Below are 20,347 nucleotides of genomic sequence, written 5' to 3'. Positions count from 1 at the left end.
TTTTAGGAGATAGATCAAGTGAAGACTATGAAATGATGTGTTGACGAACATGAGTAGTGAAGGGCTTTATATATATATATATATTATGGAATTATTCATTTATATACCAAATTAATAAAATTAAATTATCCACATGCTGTATTCAAATAAACAATTTGAAAATTTGTTCCCTGTAAAAGGGACGTTGATAATACAACCATTCAACCATGAAGTGTTTAGTCCATGATTGAATAATCGTTGTAGCAACCTCCAGTATAAAAACAGTACTTTTTAGAATCAAACAGCAAAGGATTTTTGGCATTACATAATCAAACCAAACTTTCCAAGAAAATAAGTTCATTATTCATCAAATACGGATTAAACAAATCAATGAATTCAGATCATCTTATTGGTAATAGTACCTCCAATGTCGCTATAAATCTTCCCATAATTATTTCTAGTCCTAATTGAATCCACATCTTGAGATTGAAACCCTTCAGATTTCAGATTGTCTGCACAGATATATGCACCATCATAAGCAACTAGAGCATCATAATTTGAGTACAAAGGATCTACCTCCAAGTCGCCCAAAGAAGCTTTGAATGCATTCACAATATATTCATACTCTGAAACGCAGTACTCAAGCGCCAATTTCAGTCTTGGTGAAGATCTTTCCTTCTTTGCCATCGCATCGATGTAGCTTGAGTTCATCAATAGAGGATAATTCTGATGAAAGAAATGGAAAATATTTGTGTTATGATCATCAGTAGAGGATAATTCTGATGAAAAGTCATTGAAGTTCTGGGTGCATTCATGGTTAATTGCTAGTTGTTGCTTGAGTTGAAGGGCTAATGGATGTAGGGCTACATAATGTCGTTACGTAAAAATAAAAATTAGACGTCTTGACTCTTTAATGCAGAATCCAAGAATATATAGAAATAAATAGATATTTGGGTTGTATTTAGAAGGTTTTGATAACTTACTTTGTGATGTCAATATAAAATAATAATAAAGGAAAATATATTTTAAAAAATTGCCATAATTTGCTAATATTTAATTACCAAAATAACTTCTCCTAATCTAGATTCTCTTTTAATGGATACAAATTTATGATTGATAACTATATTTTAAAAAGAAGACAAACAAACAACTTTCAAATATAAATAAATTATTAATAAAACTATTCGTATTTATTTTTTGTACGTAGATGGTGTATCATTATATGATTGAATAATTTTAAATTAAAGATAAAGTAACACTCAATCATATGATGATAAATTATTTGTGTATCAAAAGAATGTACACATAACATTATTGATGAATTATAGCACATGTCACAAAATGCTTACAATATACTGTAAGACTTTCAAATTGGCAATGGGGCTAATCACAATTGGCCATGACAGTGGGTCGTGCTGGCTCTCATGGCCCATTGTGACTAGGGACTGGGCTATGCCTAGGCGGGTTGAGTCGGCCCACTTGGAGGATCAAGCCCACAACACAAACTAGACTCTCTCCAGCCTTAGAGGCTAAGCCTTTTGAGATGGGTTGGGTCTAATTTTTTAAAATTTAACAAAAATTTTAAATATTATATTTATTTTAAAATTTCATATTCATTTTGAAGTTTGCCTAAACAAGAACAACACCTCTAAAAATTTGCTGAAAATGTCCCACCTATTTATACTTTTTAATTCCTTGATGAACCAGTCACTACAAAAAAAAAAAAATTACATTAGTGAGTGAAAAATAACAGATAGGTACATATCCAATAATTATAAGTTCTATTTTCATGATTTTAACGACAAATTATTTATATTATCATTAAAACGAATAATCATTTAACAATAATTGTTAACGACAAGAAATAGACTTTTAATAGTCATTTTTCTCTTATTAAAGTCATAAATTTATTTAGCTTTAATAAGAGTATAAATAATTTATTGTTAAAATTTTAAAAAAAAGTACATATAACAACAAAATATTTATTCACTTGTTATTTTCTTCTTGTTATTGCAAGTTGTTTTTATAGTGCAGGAAAGATAGTCACCAGAAAGAGAGAATGTAGCTATAGGGATGTAACTATAATTTTTTAAAAGATAAGGGGAGGTTGAATGAGCAAAAGAAAAAACCCTAGTAAGAAAAAAAGTTATGCTTTCAAAATAAAGTTAGAGAAAATTATTAATTTTTAAAATTAAATTATGAGCACTATCAAAAAAACTAACATTAGCAAAAGGAAAATAATGAGTGAATAAATATCCGGTCATTATAAGTGTTATTTTTATGATTTTAATGATCAATTATTTATATTTTTGTAAAAAAATAAATAAATTTATAACTTTAATAAAAAAAATTGATCATTAAATATCTATTTCTCATCGTTAAAACATTTTAAAGACAAAAGAAAATTTTCTTATCACTTATTGATATAAGATTCCTTGTTAAAAATATTACCCTTGTTAGTGATTTTAATGACTAATGGTTATAACAACCTCATATATGCAAATAATTGTTATTGGAATTAAAAAGGAAAGGATTCTTGGCATTATATTACTAGACCAAAATTTCCAGGAAAATTATTTCATTATTCATCAAATACAGATTAAACAAATCAATGAATTCAGGTCATCTTATTGGTAATAATTTGTCCAATGCGACTATACAGCATCACATAATAATTTCTAGTATTAATTGAATCCACAACTTGGGATTGAAACCCTTTAGAATTCAGCTGTTCTCCACAGTAATATTGACCATCATTAGCAACAAACGCATCATAATTTGCAGCCTCAGGATCAACATCCAAATCCATCAAAGCCATTTTAAAACACTGCACAGTATCTTTATACTGTGAAACGCAGTACTCGAGTGCCGATTTCAGTGCTGGTGAAGATTTTTCCTTCTTTGCCATTGCATCGATGTATGTTAGGCTGCTTGTGGAATTAGATAGAGCCAAGTTTAGCTCGATCTTCGCCAACAATTTCTTGTTCCTTGCAGACAAGGCTTTAGGATCTAACATAAGAGCGGCAACACAATCGTTGTAATTTAAATGGCCCTCTTCGTTCGCTTCTTTGCAAACGCTATCGACTAAACTAGATGGATTGTGGGTGCTTGATGTCGGGAGGGCGAGAGCTGGCGAGGGAGAGTGAAGAAGTAAGAGGAAAGAAATGGAAACTACTTGTGTTATGATCATCAATGGAGGAGAATTCTGATGAAAAGTCATTGAAACTTTGGGTGCAAGCATTGTTAATTGCTAGTTGCTGCTTCACGTAAAGGGGCAAATGGATAAAAAAAGGACAGAAGTAAACAAAGTTTTGGCTTGTGTTTAAAAGGTTTTGAGAACACAGGATCCTTATGAAATAATAACAAAGGAGGTGTATTTAGACCTGGCCACGGGCCGGTTTGGCCCGTGAACCGGACCGAAACCGGCCCGGATAAACCCGGAACCGGAACCGACAGACCCGGAACCGGAACCGAAACCGTGGCTCTACGGTTCGGTTCCGGTTCACATAAATTGAAACCGTGGAACCGCCGGTTCACACCGGTTTATGAACCGGTGGTTTACAGTGCTGAACCGAAAAAAATTTGAAAATTTTTTGAAATTTTTTTGATTTTGATTTTAATTTTATTTAAAAACGCAACGGTTCCCTGCACAGGGAACCGTTGCCTTTTGAAGGAAATTTGCAGGGGACCGCAGGGAACCGTTGCCTTTTGAAGGAAATTTGCAGGGGACCGTTGGTCCCCTGCAATTTTTTGGAATTTCAATTCACCCCCCCTATTTCTAATTTTTTTCAAAAATTTTTTTTTCTATATATACCCCTTTAAATTCTATTTTCTCAAATCTCAATCTCTCTACTCTCTCACTCAATCCTTCAAACTCTCATTCTCATTCTTTAAACTCTTAATATTCTCTCAATCTTTCAATTCAATTAAATTTTCTTAAATTTAATTAAATTCTTTCTTAATTTTTTATTAATTTCAATTTCAATTTTTTTTTATACAATTCATAATTAATTATAGAATTTATTTCTATAATTAATTTTATTTATTATTTATTTATTATCTTTTATAATTAATCATATAATTTATTTATATAATTAATTTTATTTATTATCAAAAAATGGCAAGTAGTGGAAATTCTTCCGGTTCACGAAGATTTGGTCAATATTCACATATATCAAATGTGAATGAAAATCAATTTATAGATGATTTTCATTCACAAGAAAGTGAAAACCAATATGAAGAGGTGGAGCAACAACAACAACATCAACAACAGATGGAGATGGAACAACAATCTCCCAAAATTCCTACATCCGATATTTTCAAAATTCATTTCAAGAAAATACAAAAGGAAGATGGTAATTTTGATGTTGCTTGCAATTATTGTAGGCAAATTTACAAATTCAAACAAGGAGGTGGATACGGGACATTCAAAAGGCACTTGGAGTCAAAGCATCCGGAAAAAATGGGACAAAGCCGAGGCCAAACACAAATAACCGGGTATGGTTCTTCTACACACAAATCTTTATTTATGTATAGTGATAATAAAAGTAAAGAAGAATTTGCAAAAATGGTAGCAATAGATCATTTAGCATTTAGTTTTGGTGAAAATTTAGGTTTTAATAATTATTGTAAAACTGCATTAAATCCTGCATATAAAACTATTCCAAGAAATACATTAAAAAGAACATTATTTAGTTTATATAAAAAACAAAAAAAAGAGTTAATTCAATTTTTTACAAATTTTAATAGACGTGTATCTCTATGTAGTGATATTTGGAGTGACCATTGGCAAGTTCACTCTTATATGGGTATAACTTGTCATTAGATAGATGATGATTTTCTATTACAAAAAAGAATTTTATCATTTAGGGTGTTTGATGAGCGACATACGGCTGATAATATTTATAGAATAATTAAAGGAATATTAGAAGAATATAAATTACTTTATAAAATTTTTTCAATTTCATTTGATAATGCACGTTCAAATACTGCCTCAATAAATAATTTAATTGATATTTGCAAACCTAATTTAGGTGGTAGATTTTTTCATATTAGATGTGCATGTCATGTGTTAAATTTATGTGTACAAGATGGTTTAGAATGTCTTAATAATTTTATTAGTCCAATAAAAATAGTAATTTCATATTTATGGACACATCCCCAAATTATGAAAGAATGGGGTAAATTTTGTAAACAACATAATAAAAGACCAAAAAGATTTCCTAAAGATGTGCCGACTCGTTGGAATTCAACATATGAATTACTCAACGAGTCATTTGATTATAAGGATTTATTATGCTCATTTATTTCACAAAATGTGCCACAAATTATATTATATCCCCAACATTGGGATATTTGTTCAAAAATTTTAAATGTATTAAAAAATTTTAATAATGCAACATATACTTTAAGTGGGGTTTATTATCCCACTTCTCATTTATTTTTAAATGAAGCTGTTAATATTATTGGAGCTTTACAAGAAGCCGAACAAGATATTATTTTACAAGAAGCTGAACAAGATATTATTTTACAAGAAGCTGAACAAGATATTATTTTACAAGAAGCTGTTTCTTTAATGAAAACAAAATGGTTAAATTACTATAAAATAATTCCAGAACTTTTTCTTGTTGCATGTTTTTTTGATCCTAGATTTAAATTAGATGGTGTCACAGATTATTTGACATTATATTATGAATGTTTGCAATTAGATGAAGTTAATATTCCATTAACTATAACTAATATTATGAATTTAATTAAAGAAATTTATGCTGAATATGCATTAATTTATGGTGGTTCTTCTTCCTCTCTACCACCTATTGCCCCATCATCAACCCAAAATATGAGTTATGGTGATCGTATTATGATGCAAAGGGGCAAAAGACCAAGAGGAACATTAGGCTCCACCTCGGAGCTTGATATTTATTTAACTACTATTTTTGAGTTTGGTGACAGCAATATAGGTAAAGACTTTCCAGTTTTAGAATGGTGGAGTCGACACGCATCAACTTTTCCAATATTGACAGCTATTGCTAAACAAGTTCTAGCAGCACCGGTATCAACTGTCGCAGTAGAACAAACTTTTAGTCAAGGGGGTAATATATTGGATGAGAGAAGATCAAGTTTGGCTCTCGAATCTATTGAAGCTCAAGTATGCGTGGACGATTGGACAAGAGCCGAATTACGACAACAAGAAATAAAAGTGGACTTCAATGAAGAATCGCTTGATTTAACTACGGATAGTTCGATGACGACGGGAAATAATACTCAAGATAGTGGAGGTGAATGATAAGGTAAGGGGGTACTGCCAGCTATTAGATATGCAAAGGTAAGAGAACTATGTAGGCTTTGATTCTTCTAAACCCCAAGAAGATACGTAGGAAGCTTAATTGAAAAATTAAGTCCAAGCCTTTCTTTTAAATTTTAATTATTGTAATTAATAATTTAAAAATTAAATCAAGATCATGTATTAGAATTGACGGTTCAATATCGATTTCGAATCGAAACCGTCGGTTCCGAACCAAAACCATTGGTTCCGAACCGAAATCGTCGGTTCCAAACCGGGGCCATGAACCGGAACCGGTGATTTCGAACCGTGGACGAACCGTCCTGTTACGGTTTCGGTTCAGGGTCCTTATATTTTCGAATCGTGAACCGACGGTTTCGAACCGTGGCCAGGTCTAGGTGTATTGACTATTTAATGCAGAATCCTAGAAAAGCAACTGCAAATAAAGTTTTGGGTTGTATTTAGAAGGTTTTTTGGACTTACCATGTAAAGTCATTATAAAATAATAACATAGGAAGTTTTTTTAAAATATTTGCCTTAATTTGCAAATTTTTAATGGATAAAAATTTGTTATTGATAACTATATATTAAAATAAGACAAACAAACAAGTAATGAATTAAAATGCATGCCACAAAATGCTTACAAGATACCATAACGCTTCCAAATTTTAACAAACATTTTGAATTTGTTCTTTCAATAAAACTATATACATCTATTTTGAGTATATAAATATGTACATTTATATGACGACATATATAAGTGTGTACATAATTAAAGATAAAATAATACCCAATCATGTGACGATATATATAAGTATGTACATAATTATGTACTCAAAATGGATACATATAATATTGCTCTATAAGTATATATGATCCATATTTTTTATTGCAATAATTATTACTAGAATTTCACCAACACTTTAAAGATTATATGAATATAGTTAAGAAAATGTAGGTTTGATCATTATTGACCTAGATAAAAAATTTTGTACCAACAAAATCTCTCCTACCTACATTCGAACTACAATCCATTGTTGTTGTTGTTTTTTTTTTTTTTAATTACTAAAATTCACTCAATATCTTTTCAAAATTGAGCTTAAAATGGGTTCTAAGGTTATTACTATGTGATTTAATTGTTTATTCTAAAATTGATGGTGATGTATTGCACATTAATTTAACTTTTTAACTTTTGGTATGAATGTCACATTTTGAGGTTAAAATTGGTTGTTAGTTGATGAAAATTGTTTTTTATTAGTTTAAGGTGTGATTTGTGGTTCGAAATTCTAAATTTGATTAGAAAATAAAATATTTTTGAGAGATATAATGTTTTGTATTTCAGTTTAAGTTATCAAATTTTGCTTATAAATATCACATTTTTATAGTTGAAATTGGTCGTTAGTTGATAGATAAATATTTTTTGGTCAATCTATAGTGTGATTTGTGGTTTGAAATTGTGATTTTGATCAGAATAATGCAAGCGTCTACTAGAAGGTTTTGTGATATTTTTCACACTAGGAGAAAGTGATATTTTTGACTAGAGGTAAATTGATAGTCTACATATTACTATTTTTTTGTATTTTATTTTTAAATTATGGTTGTTATATTTTACTACAAATTAAAATTTGAAAAAACACATCTATAACAACTAAATTTAATTTAGTTGCCCGAATTAATTTTTTGATGCCTCACATTTTCCATAAAAAAGAAACTATAGAGTACTAAAAATTAATTTTTTATAATTAGTTTTTTTTTTCAAATAATTTTGTTTTGACAATTAAGTATTTAATTGCGAAATAGAGTAAAAATTCATCCCTTTTAGGCGCTTCATGTTCCCGCTAAAGGAAAATATGTGGCAACCAAATGTTATTTTGGCAACTAAAGTTTTAATTCGGAATAAATTTGTTTGGCAAAATGTAACATACTAATATAGAGGTAAGATTCATCCCCCATTTAGTGCCCCATGTTGCCCTTAGAGGAAAATATGTGGTAACGAAAATGTTATTCTGATAACTAAAATTTTAATTATGAATAAATTTGTTTAGCAAAATGTAACGTGCTAATAGTAACTAAACTATTAGTCCTCGATTTGTCTTTGATTTGTAGGGATTTTTTTCATCCTTGTCCTCATCCCCTTCTTTGCTTCTATCGGGGAATCCCTTCCTCATTAGGGTGAAAAAGGACGACGCCCCTAAAGTCGGGACGAAATTACCATTCTAATTTGCTTTCTTGGAATTCTACTAGAGTAAATGAACAACTAATTATATTACTACAGATATAATCATGTATACAAATAATAAATATAAACGGGAGTACAAATAATGCCATGTCACTATATGATTGGAAGAAGATGATTTATCTTCGTCCAGCCATGGAGAAAGTAAATCTTTGGCCACAGAGACAATTCGTTTAACGTTGAAGAACGAAAAGTATCATTTGTCTTTATTTGGGGAAAGAGCAACCGAACGCTATTCACTTTGGCCAATTTTGTTAGAATCAAACTAAAGATGGAGAGAGAGAGAGCCGACAAACGCATGGGTTGTTAGAGAAAAAAGAAAAAAACTTTGTGGAAAAAAGTTAACTTTTCAAACTTTTTTATGGGAAGGACATTGTTAATTCTTTTAATTAAAAAGAAGAAACGTGATAAAATTTTTATTTTATTTTAAGTTTTTTGTTAAATGACGGTTTTACTCTTAAATCTAATTAAGAATTTTAACAATTTTTAAAATACACCAAACTTTGAATGGGAATAAAACTTTTGGCCTTAAATTAATTACGTATTTTATTTATGCATATTCAACAGTTTAAAATGATGAATGACCATTTTGGGCTTATCATATTAGTTTTAGTGAAATCCAATTCACTAAAAATCTTCATATTATAATTTCTAATTATATTGAAGCAACACCCTTCACAACTCAACTTCTCCTTACAATAATGAGCACCATCTTAAGCAACTTTTGCATCATAATTTGTAGTCAAGGGATCCTCGTCCACTTCGTTCAAAGCCATTTTAAATGACGAAGTTTCTACATCCTCCATAATGGGAAGCGGGCCAATTTCAAACCCGGTGAGGGGAAGGCTGGTTTCTTTTATCCATTGGTTTTATCTGTAATTCAAAGTTACCTAATCATATAATGATATATAATTGTGTAAGATCAAATTTATGCACAGTTCTATTGTTTTCTTCTCTCTTGTAGGATTTTTTTATCCAACCTAACTTTGTTGAAATGTCTCAATTAAAAGCTTGATCTTTTGGCCCTTTATAATTATGTAGAAAAGTTCGCTTTGTTTCCAAGTTATGCTGCTTTAACTGCTTTAACGGTTGCAAGTTGCACTTCTGATCTCGAAAATTTATGTCCATAGGCTGAGTTGATCATCAACATGCACTGTTCTTGGGCCCAAGACTCGATTTCTGGCAGCAAATTTTTGACCCACTTCAGCTTTTTAGTCAAAATTTTACTGAGATTCGATTTTAGCTTTATTTTTCACAGGCGATTTTTCAAAGGTCAAGCTTCACCACATGGAAAAAAAGCGCTCTCTCGATCAACTTTATACTGATGCAATCACATTCCCTTGAATTTCGGGACGTACAATGATTTAACTTGCGTTGTTGTCATTGCCGTGACTTAACGGTGCAAAATGTGCCCTTTTAAACTGCATTCCGTGTATATCCTGTTCTTGATGGTGGCTCCGTTAGAGATAAACAATTAGATAACTCTTATATGACATTCTACAAGAGGGAAAATATCATTCCAGAGTTGTGCCTTTGCTAAAGAATGAATTAACTCGAAACTTTTGACAAAACATGGTCATAACGTGTAATATCCCTGGTTTAATAATTTGACTCATTATCAAGATATTGTCTACTTTAAACATACAATCCATTATGGTTTTACTTCTGGGTTTTACAATTCAAAACTCGTCTAATAATTTAAAAAACTCGTAGACTATCTAACCAATCAAATTCTCTCATCCCTAACCAATTGAGATATATAGATAGAGTACAGACAGACTCAGCATTTCTTTCGTGTTTTATCGATGTGAGATTTGTCTAAAAATATCACATACACCATTTTACGGGACTCAACGTTCTTGCTAAGGTTTGTCTCACTATCATTCAAGAGAATATACGAAGTCATTCTAATACCATTTGTAATATCTCTGGTCTAATAACTCGGCTCACTATCAAAATATTGTCCACTTTGGACACAGTCTATTATGGTTTTGCTTCTAGGTTTTACAACCTAAAACATGTCTAACAGTTTAAAGAGCTCACAAGTTATTTAACCAGTCAAATTCTCTAACTCCAGGGCTCAATTCATTGAGTGTGTATTGAATTTTTTATTATAAAGAGTGCTGTCATGATTGAATTTCATCATCATTTGCGTATCTTTCAGTTGCCAGAATTTTGTGAAACAAAACTGACCATTCAATATCAATAAATATTTAAAATATAAAATAACAGTTTGTTCTTATATAACCACAAAGACTAACAAACTTGGCCATTTGTACCATAAGGTAATCAAGTTCAGAAATGCGAAATCTTAGCTTTGGTTGCTAGTTTTTCTGCTTACCATTTCGCTTGTTCTTTCTCTTAGGCTTTTTCTTTCCCTTCCCCTTGTTTTCAATCTTCTGAGAATTTTCTGGCCACTGGGAACCAGAGGCTAGATGAACTTGCAATGCCTCCTTACTGTCCTTATCCAATTTCTCTTCTGGTCCCGCCTCTGTTGCCTTGCCTTTAGTACTCCTATTCTGCCGCAAGAATAGTTTATTCAAGTGAACATCCAACTGCAAAATCACAAAAAAAAAATCTAAATCTAATCTTATTACTTCATACTGCATTCAACAGATGTGAAAAAAGAAATGAAATTACCTCAACTGCTGGGGCATTCAACAGAATGCTCTTTTCATCATCTGCATTTTCTATCAATGCCTCTATTGTTTCCGATTTATCAAATCCAGATGTCACAAAATATATCAGCAGTGATCCATCAGAAAGGAGAGACAAAAGATAATTTCTAAGTTTTCACGGTAATTATAATTAAGTAAAGAAGTATATCAATAAAATTGCAGCACATAAAGGCAGCAAGATATATTCCATATCAAATAATCAATATCAAACTCATACCAGCTCTTTCATACTCCCCCAACTCATAAAAACATTTGGCGGCTGAATCAGCATTGTTTATAGCTTCGAATTTTATAGCAGCTTGCCTTAGTTTGATATTAGCCTCCACAGGGTTTAAACTGCGGATGCGGTCAGCATCAGCTTTAAGGGCAGTAGCTTTACACCTTTCCTCCCGGTAAAAATCTTTAGCTCTTTCGAAGCATAAAGTTGCCATTTCATAATTACATTCATGAAATAGCTGGAAATAAGAAATAATTGACAAAAGAAAAAAAAAAAAAACAATCAGCATCACCAAGAAGTTAGAACCTTCCTAACATGTACACTCCTACCACAACATAATATGAATGTCAAATGGTTACAATGATAAAAATAATGATGACAGCAATTTTTCCTACGCCGTGTATATGAGACACTCTAGATATGAAGGTCAAATGGCTCAGCTAGGCAAAGGGTACCAGAATTGGATAGATGAAGATAAAAAAGAATATTGTTATGTGCCCCAAAATATGACAGAACAAGAAACAAAGGTTTCCCAATTAAAAATACGCCAACAGAAATTGATAACAGTGATGATAAAAATAACTTGGAAAAGTAAAATAAACCTCGAGTCCCTTCAATTTCCACTCCTCTGGGGTGCTCACAACTTGCATTGCATGTACAAATGAATCATCCAACTGTTTGAGTTGAACAAGAAATTTCCTCTTCCAATAGTCAAACATAGGTTTTGAGACATCCTCATTATCCTCCCAGATCCATAACCTTTGACTTGTACGAGTGATGGCGACATACAGTTGCTTCAGTTCAGCACACAAGATGTTGTGTTTAGCTTCATTGAAGCTTGGGAAAGACCTAGGTGATGTGGAGTCAAGCAAATTTTGTTCCTTCATATATTCATAAATCACTCGCCATTGATTCTTAAGATTTGATGAACCAAAAAAGTTGTATAAAAATACATCCTATGAAAGAAAATATTCAAATCATTAAAGAGAAAATTAGGATTCATAAAAGTTACTGATGAATAGAATAAGAACTTGGATAAATGAAGAAATTTTTTTTAAGACCAATCAATTCAGCAGCATTTAGTAATCAAATCCCCTCCTCATGTATTTTGAGGAAGTATTTTATTATAGATAGAAGATCAATAGTACATTTCACTAGGAATAGTTCCCAGAAGTCACAATTTTATAATACTACCTGCATGTCTATCTTACATTACCTATTCTGAAGATGAAATAAAATGACAGTTAAGAGAAATAGTCTGAAACTTACAAGTTTTAAAGTTCTAATTAGATAATAAATGACCAATACATTTTAAGATCAAAGCAGGTTAAACGAGCACTTAAACAAATAGCATGAAGAACAGTATATTAAAAGCAAACTCTTTGTTGATTACTCCAACTATAACAGAGACTTTTAAGGAAGAATGAATTACCTTAAATTCAAGGCCTTTGCTCTCTACTATTGTCAAAACAAGAGCTTGATTCCTGACATAGTCAGAAATATTCTTCCGAGCATTGTCATCCCGTACCAATATTACCTGATCCGCTCCAAAACCAACTGCAGCACCACCAGCATTTCCAGTCTTTCCAAAAATTTGTATGATTGCATTTTTATTGTTCTCAGATTTAAGCAAAATTGGAGATTCCCCATATATCATACTAGTCTCAGGGTTTAAAACATCAACAAAGTGATAGAAGAAACGGTAAAGAAGGTCACTGATGCTTTGAGCTAACTTTAGGACACCTACATGGGTACGGAAGTTCTGGCTCAAATTAAGAATTTTTGAGAGTTGTCCTTTCTGTTCTTTGCCATCATATTCATTGCTTCTTGATTCCATTACAAACTTCTTGTAGAATAGAGATCGTATATCTTCAAATTTGACGTCAACTCCCCTGACAATTTTTTGTGCTGTATCACCAGAAAAAACAAATCCCTCTTCCACATTTTTGCATATATATTTGAACAGAGCAATTTGACTCATTGTAAGATCTTGCACCTCATCAACATAAACAAAATGAACTTCACCTCCTTGATATTTTCCCTTTTTAAGTCGGTGATGAAGATCATTTACTAGATCAGCCAAATCAAATTCACCATTTGCCACCTTCATTTTCTCATAGTTTTGAAATATCTCATATATCATCTCCCTCTTCCGCCTGCTTAAAGTGGAAACTTTACCCTTTGATAATAGGACAAAATCTTCTCGACTCAGTCTACCATTACCAGCCTCCAGGGATTGCAAGCCTCCTTTTATACAAGATATAATCTCAGTGAAAACCCTTGAAGAATCGAGTTTCTTTGTTAGTTTTCCATTAAAATGTGGCCAGTAAAATAAACTAAACCTGTCATAAGTAACTTCCTTTGTCCTCATAATTGAATATAAGGAAACTGATCTTAACCTCTGACTTAGAGTATCAGAGTGTTTCCTTACATCATGGAATCTATCAAAATATGAATTGCCGATTGTTCCATCCAGCATCATCAAAAACTTATGATACGTTAAAACAAGAGGGTATGACTTAGATGGAATGTCTACAAAAGAATTTGGAATATCTTTGAATTGTGCCTCATCATCAATATCATACATATCTAGTAAACTGCCTTCTCCTATAAACTTCTCACCCAGGGCAAAGCTGCATGCATAACAAGTAACATCATTTAGCCATTAACAGTCATCCATGCAGCAAATGCAAAATATCTATTATGATTCAATGTCTATCCCCAATTCTTAAATGGACTCGGAACAATATGATTATAAAAACATGATGCCTGATGTTGTTTTCAATCAAATTGAAGAGAAGAAATGTTCGAAAAGATAATTAACATTAAATGAAATAAACCCACAAACCTTTTCAAGTGAGAAATGTGTTGCTTTACAGCAAAACACAATTTAGGGCTGACTGTTACGAAAAGTTGGCGCAAGCTATTTAGTTTCTTCTCTCCAATAACCTTCTCGACATCATTTTTCTGAGTAGTATGCACATGCTTATGATAATGAACTCCATAGAATCCTTCTGTTGCCATGTGATGTAGTTTTTCTTTCTGAAATAATTTCATGGTCAACACAGTAGTTTTCCCTGTACCTGACCTACCAAGTATAAAGGTGCTTCTAGGATAAAGAATCATCTCCAACTGTTCATCCGTTACTTCAAATGGAAGGTCCAGTTCTCCACCATCACGGTCAGAAAACAAATGGCTCACTATACCTGATGATAAAGAGTAGAATTTCATTAAAAGCAAACTTTCAGCCACATTTGAATTCTCAACATAACTCCTACTGTCTAAAGGAGCTCCACTTAAGTCACTTCCACTATTACTGTCAGCAGGATTCTTGAATCGAATGATTTCTGAAGAGACTGCCCAAGTCTTGGGAACTTCCAAATTCCTGGTCAGAAACAAAATAATAGATAAATAAATAAATGAAGCTGAATGAAATTTTTTCCTTCAGTAATAGAAGCATAATTGAAAAGAGTAGACATACCCTTCAATATATTTCTCTTTGCAATGGTTGATGTAGTCATTAGTGCACCTAACAAATATATCATCCAAACGTTTTACCAATTTTGGAACATCCTCCAAAGGCAATATATCCCAGACTTTCAAAACTTGGATGTACATTGACTCCTTTACTATGTCAACAGTGCAAATTGTATATAGACCTGCGACTTTAAATTGCTTAATAATGTGCAAAGAGCTTTTGCAAATAGTATCTATGTTCCTCCTCTTAGGTCGCCAGCCAGTTGAAAGTTTCACTAGAAGGTTAATAACTGACTTCTTGTCCCGGTCTGATGTCATTCTTTTAAATGATTTCAAGAAGTTATCACTAAAAACAACCTGAGAAATCAGTGTCACTGACAAATATAAGCACAAACCATGGTAGGAAAAATTGATTGGCAAAGCAAGTATAGCTAAGGAAACAATATACCTTCCACTTTTGATTGTTGAAACGTATACTGTCAGCATTCAGCAATTCATGCAATTCATTAAGCTCTTTTTTGGCCTCTAATATAGCTTTGGCCAAATCCTTATCTTCATCAGCATTAAAGAAACAACAGCGGTCCTTAGCATCATTGATTAAGATTTCCCAAACAGATTCACCATGAGTTAGGGTTTTTTCATTCCCTAAAATCCATAAACAGTGCCTAGAGGGTATCAAAGGGACCGTAGTTATTCACTATAGTTAGTAAAATGAACAAAACACAATATACAATATTTACATGTATACCTAGCCCTTGTAAGTGCAACATTGATTCTCTGTGGCTTGGACAAGAATCCAATGGATCCACTTTCGTTGCTTCTCACAGTGGAAATTATAATAATGTCCTCCTCACCACCTTGAAACCCATCAATTGACTTCACTTTTACAGTAAAGTCATCAGAGTCATCATGCTTGCCTCCAAGTTTTTTTTCAATTGCTTGTACTTGAGCACTGTAAGGTGAGACTATGCCAATGCTCAGCTTCTGTTTTGAGTCATTCCAATCTGCATATTATGAATTACCATGGATATAATAAGGAGATTCAATAGAAGTATGTTTGGAATTTGTTCAAGTTGAAACAATTCATGTCATTTATATAATGATTTCATTATTTAATTTAACTCTTTCTCTTCAATCATGTTTAACAAGTGATGCATAATACAGATTAGTACATGCATGAGATATTAGCCAATAAAAATTTGACAGTATATAGCATTAGATATTAACAAGAAATCCGCACTTTTAGATTTCCATTTGCATAATTGAAATAAAAGGCCATGTAAATGCATAAATTATTCTCAAAAAAGCTAGTTTCATTAATTGCCTGCTATAGAAAGGTAGGTTAAGCCGCTGGGACATACAGTCATCAATCAAAAAGCTGACAATATGGAGCCAATGTTTTGTTTCTCAAAGTGGAATATCAGAATTTAAATGAACGATATGCTATAGAGTAAGCTAAGAGATGACAAAATAAAAACTAATTTATTTTTTAAATGGTAATATAAACATGAGACTCCAACAGCACATACTTTTGTACAGGTTCTGCAATATTTTCATCACAACAGCTACCTCAACCATATTTCTCCAGCTACGGCCAATGAACTCTTCTCTCCCTTCAAGAATATTGATGAAAGAATATGGACGGAATATTGGAGATCTTGGCAAAAAGACATTTTTGTTGATTCTTCTTTTAACAGTAGGAGAATCCCAAATCTGGTTGTTATAAAAATATGAATTTGGGAAGTAGCTAATTGAGGGGTGCATCCGATACTGTGTATTGAGCAGGTGTTTAGAGCGACCCAATGAGCTCAGCCTCTCAAATAAGCTTCTCCCGAAGGAAGCTTCATCAGAAACCTGAAAAAAAAAAAAAGCCAAACAAAGGAACTTAAAAAGTAAAGCAAAGGCCAAATACAAAAAAGTCACCAGAACGGTTGAAATAACATAAACCATACCTTGCTTTTAACCGTTGCTGGCAATTGGCACTCATCCCCGATGAGAATAGTATGATTTAAGCCCCGCAGTTGCAGGGGTATTGTCGACTCACTTTCTTTTAGTTGTGCCGCTTCATCAATGACCAGAACGTTCAGTGGTTTCATGGCCACTGAATGCAGATTAAATGAACTAGAAGCAGTGCAAAATATTACAGAAGCTGTTTTAAAGCAGAAATCTTTTAATGAATCTATGTTCATACCACTTGGAAACTTAAGTTTACTAAAGGAATCCTGAAGATTTCTTAAAACTGTATGGCATTCACCTCTCCTTTTCTGCAACAAGTAATTTCTATGCCCAGGTGATGAAAAAAACTCTTCAGCTACTGAATGTGAAAAGATCTCTTGTAGCTCGGCAGAAACTACATTTTTTTCAAACAACAAAGTTTCGAAAGAATCAAGTAAACTGATAAGAGCTATCATATTTTGAAAATTACTTTCCAAAATGAAACGTTTGGGTATGTGAGTGCAGAAGATAAATATACAATTCCTAAGAGGAGTGGCAGTATGTTTAAATCTATCTCTCACAAATTCAAGAAATGATTTCAACTCCTCATTGTCACCTTCCATTTCCATATTCCTGTAATTCTCTTTGACTTCATTTTTGTCAATACTTTCTCTCTTCTTTATCAATTTATTCTCCAAGAAAATGTGATACTGAGAAACACAATCTTCAAGTAAATCCATCATGGATGAGAAGCAATGTCTCCAGCCAGTCAGCGTACCAAAACACTCTGAAAGCTTTTTAACGCGATAATCCAAATATATTTCTTCTATTTCTTGACCAACTTTGAGTCTCTCCTTACTCCCAAACAAGAGAATATCTCCAAGAGGAAGCAACAGAGTCTCACTTCCGTAGTCATCAGTTTTAATCGATTCTTTCAGCAGCTTCAGAACACGAGAAGCAACTTCTGTAATTGCAACATTCGTCGGGGCACAAGTAAGGGTTCTGCATTTTGTTTTCAACAGCGTAAAGAGAAGCATACTAACAGCTTTAGTTTTCCCTGTTCCAGGGGGACCCCATATAAGTTGCACAGAGGACTTGTGATCACAACGCACTCCATCAAGACAGGCAAGAACTGCATTCAATTGCGAATCATTCAATGTCGATGATAAACCACTACCAAATTTCTCATATAAGATGCCTCCATTCAGTTCAGAACAGACTTGGCAACTTTCCTCCAACTGTCATGCAACATGCAAGTCTCAATCAAAAACTACACAATGTATGTCAGCAAGAATAAGTATAGTATAAGTAAATCATCTTCAGAAAACTTACCACAGAATTCCTGCATAAAACTTCATTGATAATCTTCAAATTTCGAGACATGTTCAAGGATTTCCATATTCTTCTGTTAGTAGTAATATTTGCCAAGAAAATCACAAACAGTGATTTCTTCCATTCAAACTGCTGGATGCTTTTTGAAGCCTTCACTTTAAAGTAAGTAGAAGTGCTATCATTATCATCCTCAGCGATTTTCATGACTGATAGAAAAGACCACATTCTACCAACCCTCTCCAAGTCGGAAATAGTTTCAGGTTTCGCATCTGCTAAAATTAAAATATCCCCCGGCAAAGTTTTATAAGGCTCTTTACCATTGTTACTGAACCTGTTCCTCCAGTAATCAATCTTAACATCAAATAACTGAGATCCATGAGGCCTAAAAACATCCACCTTAGCATAAGGTGCTCTTGAAATGGTCTCCATAGGTGAAAACAGTTCTGCTCGTGTTTCTTCTAACAAAGGATAAACAAATGACCGCAAATACTGAGTGACAGATTCAAATGATTCCGGAATTTTTTCCACCTGAAAGGGATAAAACAATTACTCAATTCAGTAATAAAATATCAATTAAGCCATTTTCAGCCAGCATGAACTTGAACATAAGATGAAAGCACTAGAAAGTAAAGAGAAATCTCATCTAAAGCTTGTTGCTGAATGAGATCAACCGTTGCCAAAAAAATAAAAATAAAAAAAAAGGAAACAAACTACAAATATTTCTTTTTGTAAATCCGCACTGCACTAATAAGAGAGGAGCATCCCCAACATTTACACAAGAATGAGCGGGAAACGCCAATGCCGCAGTTAAAAACATTGCTCCATTTTCATAGACAACTGAACATTACAGATGATTAAAAGGGAAACGCCGAACGTAACAATTAAAAAGCCAAACAAACATAACATCGAACAATAGCTATTACCCAGTTGACATTTTCGTGAAATGAAAATTATTAACTGGTATATCCTAGGGATATAAATATAAAATATGAGTTTCTTTATTAAAATTTATTAGTTACTGAAAATGAAGAAGAGCAAAGAAAGCAAACCTTATGACTGAAAAGATTTTTGTTACGAATGTCATCAAGAGACCAAGAAAAGAGAGTATTAGTGAAGCCATCGCCATGATTTTGAACTCCTCTCTTCTGGCTGCTACTACTACCTTCACCTTCCATCATCATATCCATTGATCCTTCTTCTGAGAATTACACAGTCAAATGAAGTAGCTTTACTAAGGAGAGACAACTAGCTTACTTCAGTAGGAAGAAAACACCATGCAAATGCAATGAAGAAAAAAGGAATCTATAGTACTTACTTCCACTTCAAAAGATACTAACAAATTGAACATTACGTTTTGTTTGGGAAACTTTTTAAAAGCATATTAAATAGCCCAAAAGTCATTTGCTTATTTATTCCATTCCCATTCAGCCGTTTGATGTCTCAAGGAAGAAAAGAAAAGTCTTCAGTCTCCTCTTCATGACATAACAAGGAATCTATAGTACTTACTTCCACTTCAAAAGATACTAACAAATTTAACATTGCGTTTTGTTTGGGATACTTTTTAAAAGCATATTAAAGAGCCCAAAAGTCATTTGCTCATTTATTCCATTCCCATTCAGCCATTTGATGTCTCAAGGAAGAAAAGAAAAGTCTTCAGTCTCCTCTTCATGACATAACAAGGAATCTATAGTACTTACTTCCACTTCAAAAGATACTAACAAATTTAACATTGCGTTTTGTTTGGGATACTTTTTAAAAGCATATTAAAGAGCCCAAAAGTCATTTGCACATTTATTCCATTCCCATTCCTTTCAAATAGCTTATGAACGAGAAAACTGAAAAATCGATCAAAAATTTCGTAATTACATTGTAAAACGTGTCTAAAAAAGCACATCGTAATTACAAATATCAAATTTGAAAATTACACATCAAAAAAGTCTAGCCCGGTCACAAACAAACTTAAAAACAAAAAAACTGCATAATACACATTGAAACAGTTTTATTTTGGCCTCCAAATTCAATGCAATGAGCAAAGCTGGTTTCATTATAGAGCTTGAAATGAGCTTCGTTTTGATATATTACAGACATCGTAACTCCTCCTGGATCAAAAGTTATGGTTGTTCAAAGTCTGTCTCATATAGACCCTATAGTTTTAAAAAAGTTAATTTCCACCCAATCCACGGTTTTCACGAACTGCCCCACGGTTCATT

General features: G+C 32.6%; 2 protein-coding genes across 3 annotated transcripts; both read right to left on the bottom strand.

Annotated features, from left to right (window-relative positions):
* Window positions 1–2,596: 2,596 nt before the first annotated feature.
* On the bottom strand, window positions 2,597–3,220 carry LOC123202865. Its single transcript, XM_044619016.1, has one exon. The coding sequence runs from the start codon at window positions 3,218–3,220 to the stop codon at window positions 2,597–2,599; it is 624 nt and encodes a 207-aa protein (XP_044474951.1).
* Window positions 3,221–10,575: 7,355 nt separating this feature from the next.
* LOC123203505 lies at window positions 10,576–19,398 on the bottom strand. Of its 2 annotated transcripts, none has more exons than XM_044619860.1 (13): window positions 19,187–19,398; window positions 18,138–18,665; window positions 16,823–18,043; window positions 16,400–16,724; window positions 15,619–15,874; window positions 15,319–15,535; window positions 14,875–15,227; window positions 14,242–14,778; window positions 12,826–14,026; window positions 11,996–12,349; window positions 11,394–11,631; window positions 11,139–11,200; window positions 10,576–11,053 (listed from the first exon to the last, which is right to left on the bottom strand). In XM_044619860.1, the coding sequence occupies exons 1-13, from the start codon at window positions 19,322–19,324 to the stop codon at window positions 10,823–10,825; spliced, it is 5,661 nt and encodes a 1,886-aa protein (XP_044475795.1). In that variant the 5' UTR covers window positions 19,325–19,398; the 3' UTR covers window positions 10,576–10,822. The 2 variants fall into 2 exon arrangements, with proteins under 2 accessions (XP_044475795.1, XP_044475796.1); XM_044619861.1 differs by having other exon boundaries at window positions 10,576–11,017.
* Between the last annotated feature and the right edge of the window lie 949 nt (window positions 19,399–20,347).

The sequence above is a fragment of the Mangifera indica genome, chromosome 19 (genome assembly GCF_011075055.1).
Source record: "Mangifera indica cultivar Alphonso chromosome 19, CATAS_Mindica_2.1, whole genome shotgun sequence".
Taxonomy (NCBI): domain Eukaryota; kingdom Viridiplantae; phylum Streptophyta; class Magnoliopsida; order Sapindales; family Anacardiaceae; genus Mangifera; species Mangifera indica.
The sequence above is the reverse complement of the archived record's forward strand: the minus strand, read 5'-3'. Positions and strand labels throughout refer to the sequence as shown.

Excerpts from the sequence above, each read along its gene's own strand:
- LOC123202865 (XM_044619016.1), bottom strand. The coding sequence starts at position 3,220 with ATGCTTGCACCCAAAGTTTCAATGACTTTTCATCAGAATTCTCCTCCA.
- LOC123203505 (XM_044619860.1), bottom strand. The coding sequence starts at position 19,324 with ATGGATATGATGATGGAAGGTGAAGGTAGTAGTAGCAGCCAGAAGAGA. Across the intron at positions 16,725-16,822 it reads CAGCAACGGTTAAAAGCAAG|GTTTCTGATGAAGCTTCCTT; the intron begins GTATGGTTTATG and ends TTTTTTTTTCAG. Across the intron at positions 11,054-11,138 it reads TGAATGCCCCAGCAGTTGAG|TTGGATGTTCACTTGAATAA; the intron begins GTAATTTCATTT and ends GTGATTTTGCAG.